Below are 17,040 nucleotides of genomic sequence, written 5' to 3'. Positions count from 1 at the left end.
CCCACTTGGATTACTTTTTGCTTCTTATTTATCTCAGGTCCAGGAGTTAAGTCCCTGTGATGTCGCACAGTAGTTGTCTCTTGGTGCAGGTCTGCTGCTGCTTTTGTTCCACAATCTCAGTCTTCTACTCTCAGGTCCACTACCGTGTGGCACTATCACCGTGCGAAATGGGATAGATTCAGAACAGATCTAGCAGCTCAAGACTGGGAATCCATGAGGCACTGTGGGCCATCAGCAGCAGCAGAATTGTATTCCAGCAAAGTCTGTAACCTCATGGCCTGACATATTCTTCACTCTACCATTACTAACAAGCCAGGGGATCAACCCTGGTTCAATGAGGAGTGTAGGAGAGCATGCCAGGAGCAGCACCAGGCATACCTAAAAATGAGGTGCCAACCTGGTGAAGCTACAACTCAGGACTGCATGCATGCTAACCAGCAGAAGCAACATGCTATAGATAGAGCTAAGTGATTCCACAACCAACGGATCAGATCAAAGCTCTGCAGTCCTGCCACGTCCTGTCATGAGTGGTGGTGGACAGTTAATCAACTAATGGGAGGAGGAGGCTCTGCAAACATCTCCATCCTCAATGATGGCGGAGTCCAGCACGTGAGTGCAAAACATAAGGCTGAAGCGTTTGTAACCATCTTCAGCCAGAAGTGCCGAGTCGATGATCCATCTCGGCCTTCTCCTCCCGATATCCCCACCATCACAGAAGCCAGTCTTCAGCCAATTCGATTCACTCCACATGATATCGAGGAACAGCTGAGTGCACTGGATACAGCAAAGGCTATGGGCCCCGACAACATCCTGGCTGTAGTGCTGAAGACTTGTGCTCCAGAACTAGCCGCGCCTCTAGCCAAGCTGTTCCAGTACAGCTACAACACTGGCATCTACCCAACAATATCGACGACACCTTCCATCAAGTGGCACTTACTGAGTAATAACCTGCTCACCGATGCTCAGTTTGAGTTCTGCCAGGACCACTCTGCTCCAGACCTCATTACAGCCTTGATCCAAACATGGACAAAAGAGCTGAATTCCAGAGGTGAGGTGAGAGTGACTGCCCTTGACATCAAGGCAGCATTTGACTGAGTGTGGCATCAAGGAGCCCGAGTAAAATTGAAGTCAATGGGAATCGGGGAAAACTCTCCAGTGACTGGAGTCATACCTAGCACAAAGGAAGATGGTAGTGGTTGTTGGAGGCCAATCATCTCAGCCCCAGGCCATTGCTGCAGGAGTTCCTCAGGGCAATGTCCTAGGCCCAACCATCTTCAGCTGCTTCATCAATGACCTTCCCTCCATCATAAGGTCAGAAATGGGGATGTTCGCTGATGATTGTACAGTGTTCAGTTCCATTCGCAACCCTTCATATAATGAAATAGTCCGTGCCCGCATGCAGCAAGACTTGGACAACGTCCAGGCTTGGGCTGATAAGTGGCAAGTAACATTCGCGCCAGGTAATGACCATCTCCAACAAGTCTAACCACCTCCCCTTGGCATTCAACAGCATTACCATCGTCAAATCCCCCACCATCAACATCCTGGGGGTCACCATTGACCAGAAACTTAACTGGACCAGCGACATAAATACTGTGACTACAAGAGCACGTCAGAGGCTGGGTATTCTGTGGCAAGTGACACACCTCCTGACTCTCCAAAGCCTTTCCTAGGTACAAGTCAGGAGTGTGATGGAATACTCTCCACTTGCCTGGATGAGTGCAGCTCCAACAACACTCAAGAAGCTCGACACTATCCAGGACAAAGCAGCCCGCTTGATTGGTACCCCATCCATCACCCTAAACATTCACTTCCTTCACCACCGGTGCACTGTGGCTGCAGTGTGTACCATCCACAAGATGCACTGCAGCAACTCGCCAAGGCTTCTTTGACAGCACCTCCCAAACCAGTGACCTCTACCACCTAGAAGGACAAGGGCAACAGGCACATGGGAACAACACCACCTGCACGTTCCCCTCCAAGTCACACACACCATCCCGACTTGGAAATATATCGCCGTTCCTTCATCGTCGTTGGGTCAAAATCCTGGAACTCCCTAACAGCATTGTGGGAGAACCTTCACCATACGGACTGCAGCGGTTCAAGAAGGCGGCTCACCACCACCTTCTGTAGGCCAATTAGGGATGGGCAATAAATGCTGGCCTCGCCAGCGACGCCCACATCCCATGAACAAATAAAAAAAAGTACAGCAAGGTACACAGCCTAGGAGGTACCAGGTTTGACCCCTGGCACGCGTACCATTTATGGCATGGCAGACAGTTTTATTTTGCTGTTACACTCTCAAGAATGTCTAAATGCTAACAGCGTTCCCTGAGCTCAAGACAGCCTGCACATCCCTTCTGCCGATCAGCTCACGTTGTGTAGCAGATAACGATGCTCTAGACTGCAGCCCAGTGATCTGGCACACAGTGCTGCTTTTTATTGGTCACTTTTCTTGCTTTAGTTTGTGTTGAAATGATGTTTAAGTTATTACACTTTCTCGTTTACTATCTTTCTATCACTCCCCTTTTTAAATAAGGAGCCTGTTGTGGGTGGTGACCCATGTGATCTCTTGTGTGTGTCCCTATTGGTAACAATAGGTCATAATGAGCTGCTGTTTAACCTCATCAGATTTTGAAAACTGTCTGGCTACGTGGGGTGGAGGCTACGTGGAGTGGAGAATATCTCCCATCCAGTTAATCTGTAATATATCGCTGCCCCTACATGGAGTAGTTGAGGTGAATGGTATAGATGCATTTAAGGGGAAGATAGGTAAAAACATGAGGGAGAAAGGGGCGAGATAATAACAGAGCACATACTGTACTGTACAAAATGTATTTTTCTACCCATAGCCCTGATGTGCTGAGTTTGCTGATCTCAGTACAGAGTTGGCTTGGACAAGGAAGAGAAACGTCAGGCAAGGTTCCCACTCCTGATTCGGTCCAGTCGGCGTTTGTGGATGGCAGGAGAATGAGATCAGGTTCAGCTGCAGTGCTCTCCATAGACGAATATGCTGTTGACACTTGGTCTTTAGGCTCATGTAAAGAGTGCACAAGAACCTGCCCCTTGTGCCACTGAACCCCCCAAAAGTGTCAGTGGTTTAAGAAGAGGTGAAAAATTGGAAAATAAAATTACAAAATAGAGGTGTGTGTCTGTGCAATTCACCCTGTGGGTTTGGAGAGGTGAGAAAGCAGGTATGTGAAGTTAGTGCAGTTCAGAAACAGTCCTCAAACTTAGCCAGTGTTATTAACTGTTCAACACACTCCCTGACTTTCAGTTCTTTATAGTATATTGATAGGTGTAGTTTTCCCATGTGCTGTGGTACCAGTCTTGGCTCTGGCACTATGAGGAGGTACTGAGTGAGAGAAGGAAGGAGAGTTCTCTCCTGAGTCACTCTTGCACATCTCATAGCATTGGCTGGCTTTGGCCACCCCCTTGGGACCAGGCATGATAAGGAGGCGGAGGGGCAACGGTTCGGTAAAGTGGAGATTGTTAAATGTATCACTGGATCCGATCGCAGCCCTCTGTAATTGCATGATTCTAAGGCTGCCTCTGAGCATAGTACATGGCAAAGGGAAACCTACGGAAATGCCTTCAGAGGAGAACCTCCGTTTATAAATCCGATAACAAATAAAAATAGGCTTACCACTTATTTCTCACCTCTTTCTCCACCCATCCTCCCCCCACCAATGTTTCCGTTTGGTTTTGTTCTTGGACTTTGCACGTTCTATGAATGCAGCCAGTTTGAACTCTGATTCTAGTTAAGTTCTGCAGGTGATCAAAAAGACACAAGGGGGCAATTTTAGCCTAACCTGCCGGTCGGGAGACTGACTGGATCGGGTACATCCCGACTGATTTTACTCTCCATTGAAGTCAGTGGAGAATGATAGCGGGCGGGTGTGAAACCAGTGATCCACCTGATTCTGTGGGTTTCCTGTCTGGCCAGTTAGGTTCAAATTACCCCCAAGGTTTGCTGAGAAATAAATGTTTCTCATATGTCAAGAAAGAGGAGCAAATCTTGAAAGTGGATGTGATATAACCATGTTAATGTGAGTGATAACTCAGTACGAGGTCAATCTATGCATCGGTCTGTAAAGTATGCAGTGCTGGAACTTCCATAGGAATTTCGAGGCTAGCTCCACATATGAAGTATTCAGATAAACAGCCCAATGTCCCTGTTTTGCAATAAACTCTATTGAACATCAGAGCCTCAACAACATTTTGCCAATAACCCAGGTCTGACACACTCTCAAGAAAAGATGAATTTTATTAAATTTGTTTTATATACAATAAAATCTATAATGAACTTTTGCCACAGTTTAAAAAGTATGGATCCATTGGATAGAAAAGTAATATGGGTGATGCCTATTGGGGTGGATTTACTGGAAAATAAGCATTCTGTTCTTGAAACTACCTCCAAGAAGGGGGTGAAGGTAGCTCCCACGCTGAGTAATCTCAGTGCTTACTTGTGACGGGTTCCTATTTTGATTTGTATGTTCATTTCAGGAATTACATTTTAGGTGAAGTTGACAGTCATTGTGTTAGAATGCTGCCCTTTCATCTCTGGGCACTGAGTTCAAACCCAAGTAAACCCAAACTCTGGATTGAAAGGCTTCCCACTTTACTAGCTCTAAAGGATCAATGGAAATGAGTTTGAATTGTTGGTGAGGGCCCCAGCGTAACATTGTCCTAAACTGACACTAAGATGGTAATGTACTGGCGGGTCAGGAAATCCACACTGCTCAGATGAGGTTAGGGTGTAACTTATCCACGCTTTTGTTACCTCCAGACTCCATTCCAATGCCTTTGTAGATTATCACCCTACACAAATTCCAAGTTACTGAATATCCTGCATCCACATCCTGTGTCACATGCCCCTCACTCCTGTTCTTGCCAACCTCCATTCATTCCTATCGTCTAATGCAATGAACTCAAAATCTTTGGCCTGATTTACAGATCCAGCCAAGGTCCTCCCCTCCCCTATCTCTGCCGCCTCCTAAATCCTAACCCACGCTGCTAGGACCTCTGACTCTGACCTCTGACTCTGGCCTCTTCTACATCCCCCATCCATCTCTGGGGACAAAGCTTTTGACCAACTCGACCAGACTCCCTCCTTAAACCCCTGAGCCATGGTATTTTTCTCACTGTCTTTAAAAACCTAAGTCCCTCCCGCTTAGCATCTGTTTTGTCTCTTATGAAGCACCTTGGAACATTTACTATGTTAAAGGTGATCTATAAATGCAAGTTCTTGTTGCGACAAGTTAGAGCAGAGGGAACATTTCCCTGCATCTAACCGTGTGCTAACTGACCAGGAGTAATCGATGCCGGCTTGAAAAAAACTATAAATGCTGGAAATATGAGCTGGAAATAGACTGCAGGTCAGTCAGAATCTGTAAAGTAAAAAGACAGGATATACTCGAAACGTTAACCTTTCATTAGAAGCAATGGAGGGTCAAATCCGAAACATTTAACCTGTCTTCTCTTACACACGCATGCAGCCTGGCCCCCTGTATATTTCCAATGTTTTTTGTTTGTTTCAATAGGGAATTGTTTCATTGAGCAGCACTTTGATCTTTGCTGTGATGAGCACAAGAAAATAATTACATTTTAAAGATTTCCCAACAGAAGTGGCTATCTGCAGTAGTTTACAGACACAGTGAATACATCACGACCTTCTCACAGTTTCTGCCCAGGATATCACCCGCATCTTTCCTACAGTAAATACATTTCAAAAAACTTTCAAGGGAAAATTAGCTCAAGGCATCTGTTTGACACAGTGGGTCCCCTGTAAACATTACCCCAGCATTGCTGTTACTGTGCTGGCCTATCCAGGAGATACTTTAAAACAAACGCTGCTGAATTTTGGCAGTTTGGTGATTCATGGGGGTAAATATTTAAAATCCACTGTAATCAGCCAAAAAAAATAACCTGCCCTAAGCAATGTCCTGTGGATCCCAAGACAATTCCTGTTGGAGATTCTTGTTAACTGGTGCCAGTTATAAAGTGATTTTAAGTTTGTGGTGAGAAGGATGAGGCATTCTCACCCCTGACTCTCTGAAGTGAAGGAGGATTGTCGTTCTGTGCTCGACTTGGCATAGTCCTGAACCCATTAGATCTGATGAAGAGCTGGGTGGTACTGTGGGTTAGACATTACTTTCACCTGAAGCACCTTTCAAATGGGGGGGGGGGAGGTTCGGGGGGAGATAGAAATCTTTGCTCTCTGGTTATGAGGTCTCTGTGAAATGGGTTTGAGGGCTCAATTCAGTTCCTGTGGGCACAGCCCAAAATCAAAAATGACTATAGTTTGGCCCAAATTAGCAGCCTCACTTGTAGAAAGTACAAGGGTGACAGATGTGGGAAATGAAATAATCGCGTTGGTGCAGTTATAGGCGCTTTCTGAGACAGAGGTTAAAGCGCATTGACAGTGTGAGTAGTTAAGGCTTCCCTCGGTATCTAATCCAGGCTCTACCTGAACTTCATATCAACACTAGGTGCAAAAAGTTGAAACTTGTTCCAGTCCCCATTACTGATATTCCTAACCCTCAATGACCAAAAAAAATTCACAACAAATATAATATTTTTAAGTGGATTGCATTGCATTGAAATAAAAAAGTACAATCTGTAAGTCCAGGCTGTTGAATATCTATAAGACGAAGTGACCAATTCCCAATGTATTAGAAATTACGTCCTTGTTGGGCAAATCACAGTTGTGTTTACACGGAGCTGATGTGTTCCAGCTTCTCTAGCCTTACATCAGACGGGATGATAAGTTGCCCATTCTGGCACTCAGCTGTACAAGCCACGTTTGTTATGGTCTCCATCTTCACTGTCAGACTCTCTGCTTGCTTCCTTGCCTTGTATCTTCGCGCTGTGGGTTCCAGGAAGAGTGAAATAGCAGACAGCAGGTAGCAGACACCAGCCAGGTAGAAGGAACAGTCATATGTCCGTGTGTAGTCATATAGCCAACCTGCAAAATTTACAAGAGATGTTCAGTTTGACAGCTAAAGGCAACTGGGGTGAGCTACTGCCTGTTTCAAACCCTCCACCATCTCCATTACCAAGACCTTTTTTTATTCGTTCGTGGGATGTGGGCGTTGCTGGCAAGGCCAGCATTTATTGCCCATCCCATTGCACCATTGCCTCCTGTTGTCCCACCTAAGCCCCTCTGCTTTTGGAAACCCCTGTCCACATTTTTATCACCTCTAGACTGCATTATCCAATGCTGCCCTCCCCAGCCTCCCATCCTCCATAAACGCCAACTAGTCCACACCCCATTATAGACATTAAAGCTATAGAGAGCGTACATCCAGACCCCATTATAGACATTAAAGCTATAGAAAGCATACAGCGTAGATACACCAGGACGAAAAACTATGAGAAGATACTTTAAATGCCAGAACTATTGCTGAGAAAGCTGAGAGGAGATTTAATGGAGGTTTTAAAATTATGAAGAGTTTTGTTGGAGTGAATAGGAAAAACTAATCTGCCTTGGGGTCAGTGATAAGGGGGTCATCAATTTAAAACTGCCACTGAGAGTGAGGAGAGAGGTAGGAGAATATTCTTTATACAGCTGGCTGTTGGAGATCAGAATATTTTGCAATGGGGAGGGTTAGAGCAGAGACCTTTACATCATTGCGGAGAAGTGGGATTAGTTTGGGATTGTTACAGGGCTATGGGGAGGGAGTGGGATCAGTTTGGGATCGATACAGGGCTATGGGGAGGGAGTGGGATCAGTTTGGGATCGATACAGGGCTATGGGGAGAGAATGGGACAGTGGGATTAGTTTGGGTTTGATACAGGACTATGGGGAGAGAGTGGGGCAGTGGGATTAGTTTGGGTTTGATACAGGACTATGGGGAAAGAGTGGAGCAGTGGGATTAGTTTGGGATTGATACAGGGCTATGGGGAGAGAGTGGGGCAGTGGGATCAGTTTGGGTTTGATACAGGGCTATGGGGAGAGAGCGGGGCAGTGGGATTAGTTTGGGTTTGATACAGGGCTATGGGGAGAGAGTGGGGCAGTGGGATTAGTTTAGTTTGGGTTTGATACAGGGCTATGGGGAGAGAGTGGGGCAGTGGGTTAGTTTAGTTTGGGTTTGATACAGGGCTATGGGGAGAGAGTGGGATTAGTTTAGTTTGGGGATTGATACAGGGCTATGGGGAGAGAGCGGGGCAGTGGGATTAGTTTGGGATTGATACAGGGCTATGGGGAGAGAGTGGGATTAGTTTAGTTTGGGTTTGATACAGGGCTATGGGGAGAGAGTGGGGCAGTGGGATTAGTTTGGGATTGATACAGGACTATGGGGAGAGAGTGGGGCAGTGGGATTAGTTTAGTTTGGGTTTGATACAGGGCTATGGGGAGAAAGTGGGATTAGTTTAGTTTGGGTTTGATACAGGGCTATGGGGAGAGAGTGGGATTAGTTTAGTTTGGGTTTGATACAGTATTGCCACCGGCCCGGTTTGGTCTAGTTTCTGATGAGCTGTTGGGAAGTCCACACCAGGGGGCCGATGTTATGAATGAGCAATCTTGGTCCAGAGCCTTGGCCATTCAAAGCACATATTGGAACATTCTTGGCTTGCAGTGCTGTGCCCTGGAGGCATTCTCTTATAAACCCAAGTCACAGGCCACTCATTAGACCCAAAGTCCATTTTCATTTCATTCACTGCAGTGCCTTATGATGTAAAAGCATCTTTATTGTTTCATCCTTCAGAAGAATTTTCATCAGACTTTCCAGTTCCAGTTGTGACCCCATTTCCAGCCCATCTCTGCCCATACCTCCCAATTTTAACCCCCCAAGACTGGTGGGAGAGGGTCAGGGATGGGGTTAAATTGGTAAAAATGTAAATGCTGCCCCCAACTCGCTGCAAATGCGCCCACTTCCGGTTTAACCATGACAGGTTGGTGGGTTGGGTGAGTAACTCGCTCTGGAGAGGCGGGTCAGTGTTTATAATATTTGAATGAGGTTCCGTTCCTCAGATTTTGGCAGCCATTTACATTTAACAGCTGTGGGGCGGTTTCCCAGGGCTCTGGATACCCGGATGCTGAAGGGAGGTAAGAACGGCCGGGTCCATCAGGTAAGTGCCTTTCCAGCACCGCTTGTGAGCCAGGAGGGGCCGGAGTGCTTCCTCCCCGGATCCCCAAACAAACTTGCTTCCCTATCCGCGATTCGACCCCCATCTCTTTGCCCCACTATCTCTTTGCCCCACTATCTCTTTGCCCCACTATCTCTTTGCCCCACTATCTCTTTGCCCCACTATCTCTTTGCCCCACTATCTCTTTGCCCCACTATCTCTTTGCCCCACTATCTCTTTGCCCCACTATCTCTTTGCCCCACTATCTCTTTGCCCCACTATCTCTTTGCCCCACTATCTCTTTGCCCCACTATCTCTTTGCCCCACTATCTCTTTGCCCCACTATCTCTTTGCCCCACTATCTCTTTGCCCCACTATCTCTTTGCCCCACTATCTCTTTGCCCCACTATCTCTTTGCCCCACTATCTCTTTGCCCCACTATCTCTTTGCCCCACTCCCTACCCAGGTTGTTAATTTATTGACGGCCTTAAAGTTTTTGATGAATTTTCATCAGCAGAAAATCAAACATCAAAACTCAACCCCTGATACTGCCCCCTGCCCATCTTTCGAGGAGATGGGAACCTTTATCTTACTGTGAGAAAGGAGAAACGAGGGGGGTTCAGAGTGGTACAGAAATCTCTTGAATTGGTGTCTGTCTCAGGCCTGTGAGAGCATCAGATTTAGGAATATAGGAACAGGAGTAGGCCTTCAGCCCCTCGTGCCTGCTCCGTCATTTGATAAGATCATGGCTGATCTGTGATCCAACTCCATATACCTGCCTTTGGCCCATATCCCTTAATACCTTTGGTTGCCAAAAAGCTATCAAGGATTTAAATTTAGTAATTGAGCTAGTATCAATTGCCATTTACAGAAGAGAGTTCCAAACTTCTACCACCCTTTGTGTGTAGAAATGTTTTCTAATCTCACTCCTGAAAGGTCTGGCTCTAATTTTTAGACTGTGCCCCCTACTCCTAGAATCCCCAACCAGCAGAAATAGTTTCTCTCTATCCACCCTATCTGTTCCCCTTAATATCTTATAAACTTTGATCAGATCACCCCTTAACCTTCGAAACTCTAGAGAATACAACCCCAATTTGTGTAATCTCTCCTCGTAACTTAACCTTTGAAGTCCGGGTATCATTCTAGTAAACCTACGCTGCACTCCCTCCAAGGCCAATATGTCCTTCCGAAGGTGCGGTGCCCAGAACTGCTCACAGTACTCCAGGTGCGGTCTAACCAGGGTTTTGTATAGCTGCAGCATAACTTCTGCCCCCTTGTACACTCGTCCTCTAGATATAAAGGCCAGCATTCCATTAGCCTTATTGATTATTTTCTGCACCTGTTCATGACACTTCAATGATCTATGTACCTGAACCCCGAAGTCCCTTTGGACATCCACTGTTTTTAACTTTTTACCATTTAGAAAGTACCCTGTCCTGTCCTTTTTTGATCCAAAGTGGATGACCTCATATTTGTCTACATTGAATTCCATTTGCCACAGTTTTGCCCATTCACCTAATCTATCAATATCGCTTTGTAATTTCATGTTTTCATCTACACTGCTTACAATGCCACCAATCTTTGTGTCATCGGCAAACTCAGATATGAGACTTTCTATGCCTTCATCTAAGTCGTTAATAAATATTGTGAATGATTGAGGCCCCAAGACAGAACCCTGCGGGACTCCACTAGTCACATCCTGCCAATGTGAGAACCTTCCCATTATCCCTACTCTCTGTCGCCTTTTGCTCAGCCAATTTCCTAACCAAGTCCGTACTTTTCCCTCGATTCCATGTGCTTCTATCTTAGCTAACAGTCTCTTATGTGGGACCTTATCAAATGCCTTCTGGAAGTCCATATAAATAACATCCATTGACATTCTCCTGTCCACTACTTTAGTCACCTCTTCAAAAAATTCAATCAGGTTTGTCAGGCACGACCTACCTTTCACAAATCCATGCTGGCTCTCTCTGATTAACTGAAAATTCTCGAGGTGTTCAGTCACCCTATCTTTAATTATGGACTCCAGCATTTTCCCCACAACAGATGTTAGGCTAACTGGTCTATAATTCCCCAGTTTCGCCCTCTCTCCTTTCTTAAAAAACGGAGTGACATGTGCAATTTTCCAATCTAGAGGGACAGTTCCTGAATCTGGAGAACTTTGAAAGATTATAGTTTGGGCATCTGCAATGTGCTCACCTACTTCCTTTAAAACCCTGGGATGGAAACCATGTGGTCCTGGGGATTTGTCACTCTTTAGTGCTATTATTTTCTTCATTACTGTTGCTTTACTTATGTTAATTTTATTGAGTCCCTGTCCCCGATTCAATATTAGTTTTCTTGGGATTTCCGGCATGCTATCCTCTTTTTCTGCTGTAAATACTGATGCAAAGTAATCGATCAACATGTCTGCCATTTCCCCATTGTCAATGACAATATCCCCACTTTCAGTTTTTATGGAGTCAACACTGCTCCTGACCACCCTCTTTTTCCTAATGTAACTATAAAAGTTCTTCATATTGGTTTTGATATCCCTTGCGAGTTTCTTTTCATACTCTCTTTTTGTAGCCCTTACTATCTGTTTTGTGACCATTTGTTGATCTTTGTATCTTTCCCATTCGCCAGGATCTGTCCCATTTTTTGCCTTTTTGTATGCCCTTTCCTTATGTCTTATACTGTCCCTTACCCCTTTAGTTGTCCATGGCTGTTTTTTATGGCAAGTAGAGTTCTTGCCCCTCAGGGGTATAAACCGGTTCTGTATCTCGTTAAATGTTTCTTTAAACATTTCCCACTGATCATGAGTCGTTTTACCCATTAACAGATTTGCCCAGTTTAGTGTGGACAGTCTCTGTCTCATCCCATTGAAGTCGGCCTTACCCAAGTCTAGAATCTTAGCAGCTGATTCACTTTTTTCCCTTTCAAAAACTACATTGAACTCGATGTTATGATCGCTATTGGATAGATGTTCACGCACATTACTAAATCTAGTATGGCTTGCCCCCTTGTTGCCTCTAGGACATACTGCTGTGGAAAACTATCCCGGACACACTCAAGAAATTCACTACCTTTCTGACAGTTGCTAGTCTGCTTTTCCCAATTTATGTGACGGTTAAAGTTCCCCCATTAAGACCACTATGCCTTTCTTACACGCTTGTCTAATCTCTGCATTTATACAATCTAGCACTTCAGTGCTGCTGCCAGGGACCCTATACACAAATCCCACTATAGTCTTAGATCCTTTCCTATTTCTCAATTCAACCCATAAGGTTGCTTACCTCTCGTTATATCCTCCTTTATCATTAAAGTGATTTCATCTCCAATCATTAAGGCTACTCCTCCCCTCTTCCATTTTCCCTGTCTCTCCTGTAGACCTTATAACCCGGTATATTTAGTTCCCAATCCTAACCATCCTGCAGCCATGTCTCAGTAATAGCTTTCATGTCATAACCTCCAATTTGAATTTGAACCTGTAGTTCATTTAACTTATTCCTTATACTCCATGCATTTGTATATAGAACTCTTAGTTGGGCCACACACCCTAGCCTGACCTTCAGCTTTGATGCTGGGTTAATTGCCTTACGTCTTCTAGTTTTCACTTTATCTGTATTGTCTAAAGTACACTTTCTTTCTGCTGCTCTACGCTTTTCCCTTTCACTTGTTCTTGAACAACTGTTTGTACTATTTGTATTGTAAATTTTCCCTGGGTCTTCCTCTCTCTATTGTTGCTGTCACAGAGACATGGTTGAGGGAGGGGCAAGACTGGCAGCTCAATATTCCGGGGTACAGAATCTTCAGGCGAGACAGAGGGGGAGGTATAAGAGGAGGGGGGGGGGTCACAATATTAATTAAAGAATCAATTACTGCCATAAGGAGGGATGATATATTAGCAGGTTCCTCAAATGAGGCCATATGGGTGGAGCTTAAAAACAAAAAGGGGGCAAGCACTTTGATGGGAGTGAACTATAGACCCCCAAACAGTCAGGGGGAGATAGAGGAACAGATATGTAGGCAAATCTCAGAAAATTGTGCAAATAATAGGGTAATAATAGTGGGGGATTTCAACTTCCCCAATATTAACTGGGATACTCAGAGTGTAAAAGGCTTAGAGGGTACAAAATTCTTAACGTGCATCCAGGAGAGCTTTTTGAGCCAGCATGTAGAAAGTCCTACAAGAGAGGGGGCGGTACTGGACCTAATTCTAGGGAATGTGGCCGGCCAAGTGGAAGAAGTGCTAGTAGGTGAGCACTTTGGTGACAGTGACCATAATTCAGTGAGATTTAAGGTGGTCATGGAAAAGGACAGGGAGGGGCCGGAAATAAAGGTTCTAAATTGGGGGAAGGCCGATTTTAATAGGATAAGGCAGGATCTGGCCAAAATGGACTGGGATCAGCTGCTTGTAGGAAAATCCGCATCGGAGCAATGGGAGTCTTTCAGAAGGGAGATTGAGACCATACAATGGCAACATGTTCCCGTAAAGGTCAAGGGTGGTTCCAAGAACTCCAGGGAACCTTGGATGTCGGGGGATATACAAGAAGGGATTAGGAAAAAAAGGAGGGCTTTTGGCCGATACAAAAGGCTAAGGACGGAGGAAGCCCTAGAGGAGTACAAAAAGTGCAGGGGGATACTTAAAAAGGAAATTAGGAGATCAAGAAGGGGCCATGAAATAACACTGGCGAGCAAAATAAAGGAAAATCCTAAGATGTTTTATAAGTATATTAAGGGTAAGAGGATAACTAGGGAAAAAATAGGGTCCATTAGGGACAAAAATGGCAATCTGTGTGTGGAGCCGGAAGATGTAGGAGGGGTTCTAAATGAATTTTTTGCATCTGTTTTCACAATGGAGAAGGACGACGTAGACATAGAAATACGACAGGGGGACTGTGATATACTCGAACATATTAACATCGAGCGGGAGGAGGTATTGGCGGTTTTAGCAGGCCTAAAAATGGATAAATCCCCAGGCCCGGACGAAATGTATCCCAGGCTACTGTGTGAGGCAAAGGAGGAGATTGCGGGGGCTCTAACACATATATTCAGAACCTTTCTGGCCACAGGGGATGTGCCAGAGGACTGGAGAACCGCTAATGTACCATTATTCAAGAAGGGGAGTAGGGAAAAACCGGGGAACTACAGGCCAGTGAGCCTAACATCAGTGGTAGGAAAATTATTGGAAAAAATTCTGAAGGACAAAATTAGTCTCCACTTGGAGAAGCAAGGATTAATCAGGGATAGTCAACATGGCTTTGTCAAGGGAAGATCATGTCTGACTAATTTGATTGAATTTTTTGAGGGGGTGACTAGGCGTGTGGATGAGGGTAACGCAGTGGATGTGGTATACATGGATTTCAGTAAGGCCTTCGATAAAGTCCCGCACAGGAGACTGGTCAAGAAGGTACGAGCCCATGGAGTCCAGGGTGCCTTGGCACTTTGGATACAAAACTGGCTTAGTGGCAGAAGGCAGAGGGTGATGGTCGAAGGTTGTTTTTGTGACTGGAAGCCTGTGGCCAGTGGGGTACCACAGGGATCTGTGCTGGGGCCCTTGCTGTTTGTGGTCTACATTAATGACTTGGATATGAATGTAAAAGGTATGATCAGTAAGTTCGCTGATGATACAAAAATTGGTAGGGTGGTAAATAGCGAGGAGGATAGCCTCAGTCTGCAGGACGATATAGATGGGTTGGTCAGATGGGCGGAACAGTGGCAAATGGAATTTAACCCGGAAAAGTGCGAGGTGATGCACTTTGGAGGGACTAACAAGGCAAGGGAATACACAATGAATGGGAAGACCCTAGGCAAGACAGAGGGTCAGAGGGATCTTGGTGTGCAAGTTCACAGATCCCTGAAGGCGGCGGAACAGGTAGATAAGGTGGTAAAGAAGGCATATGGGATACTTGCCTTTATTAGCCGAGGCATAGAATATAAGAGCAAGGAGGTTATGATGGAGCTGTATAAAACACTGGTTAGGCCACAGCTGGAGTACTGTGTGCAGTTCTGGTCGCCGCACTACAGGAAGGATGTGATCGCTTTGGAGAGGGTGCAGAGGAGATTCACCAGGATGTTACCAGGGCTGGAGCGCTTCAGCTATGAAGAGAGACTGGGAAGATTGGGTTTGTTTTCCTTGGAGCAGAGGAGGCTGAGGGGGGACATGATTGAGGTGTACAAAATTATGAGGGGCATAGATAGGATGGATACCAAGGAGCTTTTTCCCTTCGTTGAGGGTTCTATAACAAGGGGGCATAGATTCAAGGTAAAAGGCGGGAGGTTTAGAGGGGATTTGAGAAAGAACTTTTTCACCCAGAGGGTGGTTGGAGTCTGGAACTCACTGCCTGAGAGGGTTGTGGAGGCAGGAACCCTCACAACATTCAAGAAGCATTTGGATGAGCACTTGAAATGCCATAGCATACAAGGCTACGGACCAAATGCTGGAATATGGGATGAGATTAGACTGGGCTTGATGGCCGGCGCGGACACGATGGGCCGAAGGGCCTCTATCCGTGCTGTATAACTCTATGACTCTTGCTGCTCTCAACTTTACTCCCTTCTGACTCCCCGCTCAGGTTCCCATCCCCCGGCCACTCTAGTTTAAACCTTCCCCAACAGCACTAGCAAACACCCCCGCGAGGACATTGGTCCCGGTCCTGCTCGGGTGTAACCCGTCACGCTTGTACAGGTCCCACCTTCCCCATAACCGGTCCCAATGTCCCAGGAATCTAAATCCCTCCCTACAGATTTCTGTATTGCTGCAGGTTATCTCTCTGTGACATTGCATCTTTCACAAGTTGGGGCTGTGGGCCCGGGTCTCCCAAATAGAAAAGTTTTAAAATCACTGATTTAATGTATCTGATATTTAGGATTCTCAGGGAGATGTGAGCCTTGGCGACAACAACAACAACTTGCATTTATATAGCGCCATTAATGTACTACAATGTCCCAAGGTGCTTCACACAGAATCATAGAAAGATTACAGCACGGCAAGGTTCCGTGCCGGCTCTGTGTAAGAGCAATCTAGCTATTCCCACTCCCCCACCCTATCCCCGTAGTCCTGTGGATTTTTTCCTTTCAAGTACTTATCCAGTTCCCTTTTGAAGGCCATGATTGAATCTGCCTCCACCACCCCCTCGGGCAGTGCATTCCAGATCCCAACCACTCGCTGTGTAAAACCGTTTTTCCTCATGTCACCTTTGGTTCTTTTGCCAATCACCTTAAATCTATGTCCTCTGGTTCTACTGGCAAATGTAACCCCACTATTTAAAAAAGGAGGGAGAGAGAAAACAGGGAACTACAAGCCGGTTAGCCTAACATCAGTAGTAGGAAAAATGCTAGAGTCTATTATAAAGGAGGTGATAACAGGACACTTAGAAAATATCAATGGGATTAGACAAAGTCAACATGGATTTATGAAAGGGAAATCATGTTTGACAAACCTACTGGAGTTTTTTGAGGATGTAACTGGTAGAATAGATAAGGAAGAACCAGTGGATGTGGTTTATTTGGATTTTCAGAAGGCCTTTGATATAGTCCCATGTAAGAGGTTAGTGTGCAAAATTAAAGCACATGGGATTGGGGGGAATATACTGGCATGGATTGAGAATTGGTTAACAGACAGGGAACAGAGAGTAGGAATAAATGGGTCTTTTTCGGGGTGTCAGGCAGTGACTAGTGGGGTACTGCAGAGATCAGTGCTTGGACCCCAGCTATTCACAATATATATCAATGATTTGGATGAGGGAACCAAATGTAATATTTCCAAGTTTGCTGACAACACAAAACTAGGTGAGATCGTGAGTTGTGAGGAGGATGCAAAGAGGCTTCAAGGCGATTTAGACAAGTTGAGTGAGTGGGCAAATACATGGCAGATGCGGTATAATGTGGATAAATGTGAAGTTATCCACTTCGGAAGAAAAAACAGAAAGGCAGAGTATTATTTAAATGATGATAGATTGGGGAATGTTGATGTACAAAGGGACCTGG

The 17,040-nt window shown here is 45.4% G+C and overlaps 1 protein-coding gene and 1 long non-coding RNA gene across 8 annotated transcripts in view; one reads left to right on the top strand and one right to left on the bottom strand.

The window, feature by feature from the left end:
• LOC137344633 (uncharacterized) overlaps positions 1 to 17,040 on the top strand; it is a 58,251-nt gene that overhangs the window by 18,215 nt on the left and 22,996 nt on the right. The window lies entirely within an intron of this gene.
• The window catches only part of slc16a4 (solute carrier family 16 member 4), a 112,693-nt gene continuing 99,902 nt past the window's right edge, over positions 4,250 to 17,040 (bottom strand). For all 4 annotated transcript variants that reach the window (XM_068007756.1, XM_068007755.1, XM_068007754.1 and 1 more), the window contains one exon: positions 4,250 to 6,967. In XM_068007756.1, coding sequence (XP_067863857.1) covers positions 6,714 to 6,967 — 254 coding nt within the window. In that variant the 3' untranslated portion in view covers positions 4,250 to 6,713. The remainder of the gene's footprint in view (positions 6,968 to 17,040) is intronic.

This window comes from Heptranchias perlo, chromosome 27, assembly GCF_035084215.1.
Source record: "Heptranchias perlo isolate sHepPer1 chromosome 27, sHepPer1.hap1, whole genome shotgun sequence".
Taxonomy (NCBI): domain Eukaryota; kingdom Metazoa; phylum Chordata; class Chondrichthyes; order Hexanchiformes; family Hexanchidae; genus Heptranchias; species Heptranchias perlo.
This window is presented reverse-complemented; position numbering and strand designations above follow the sequence as displayed.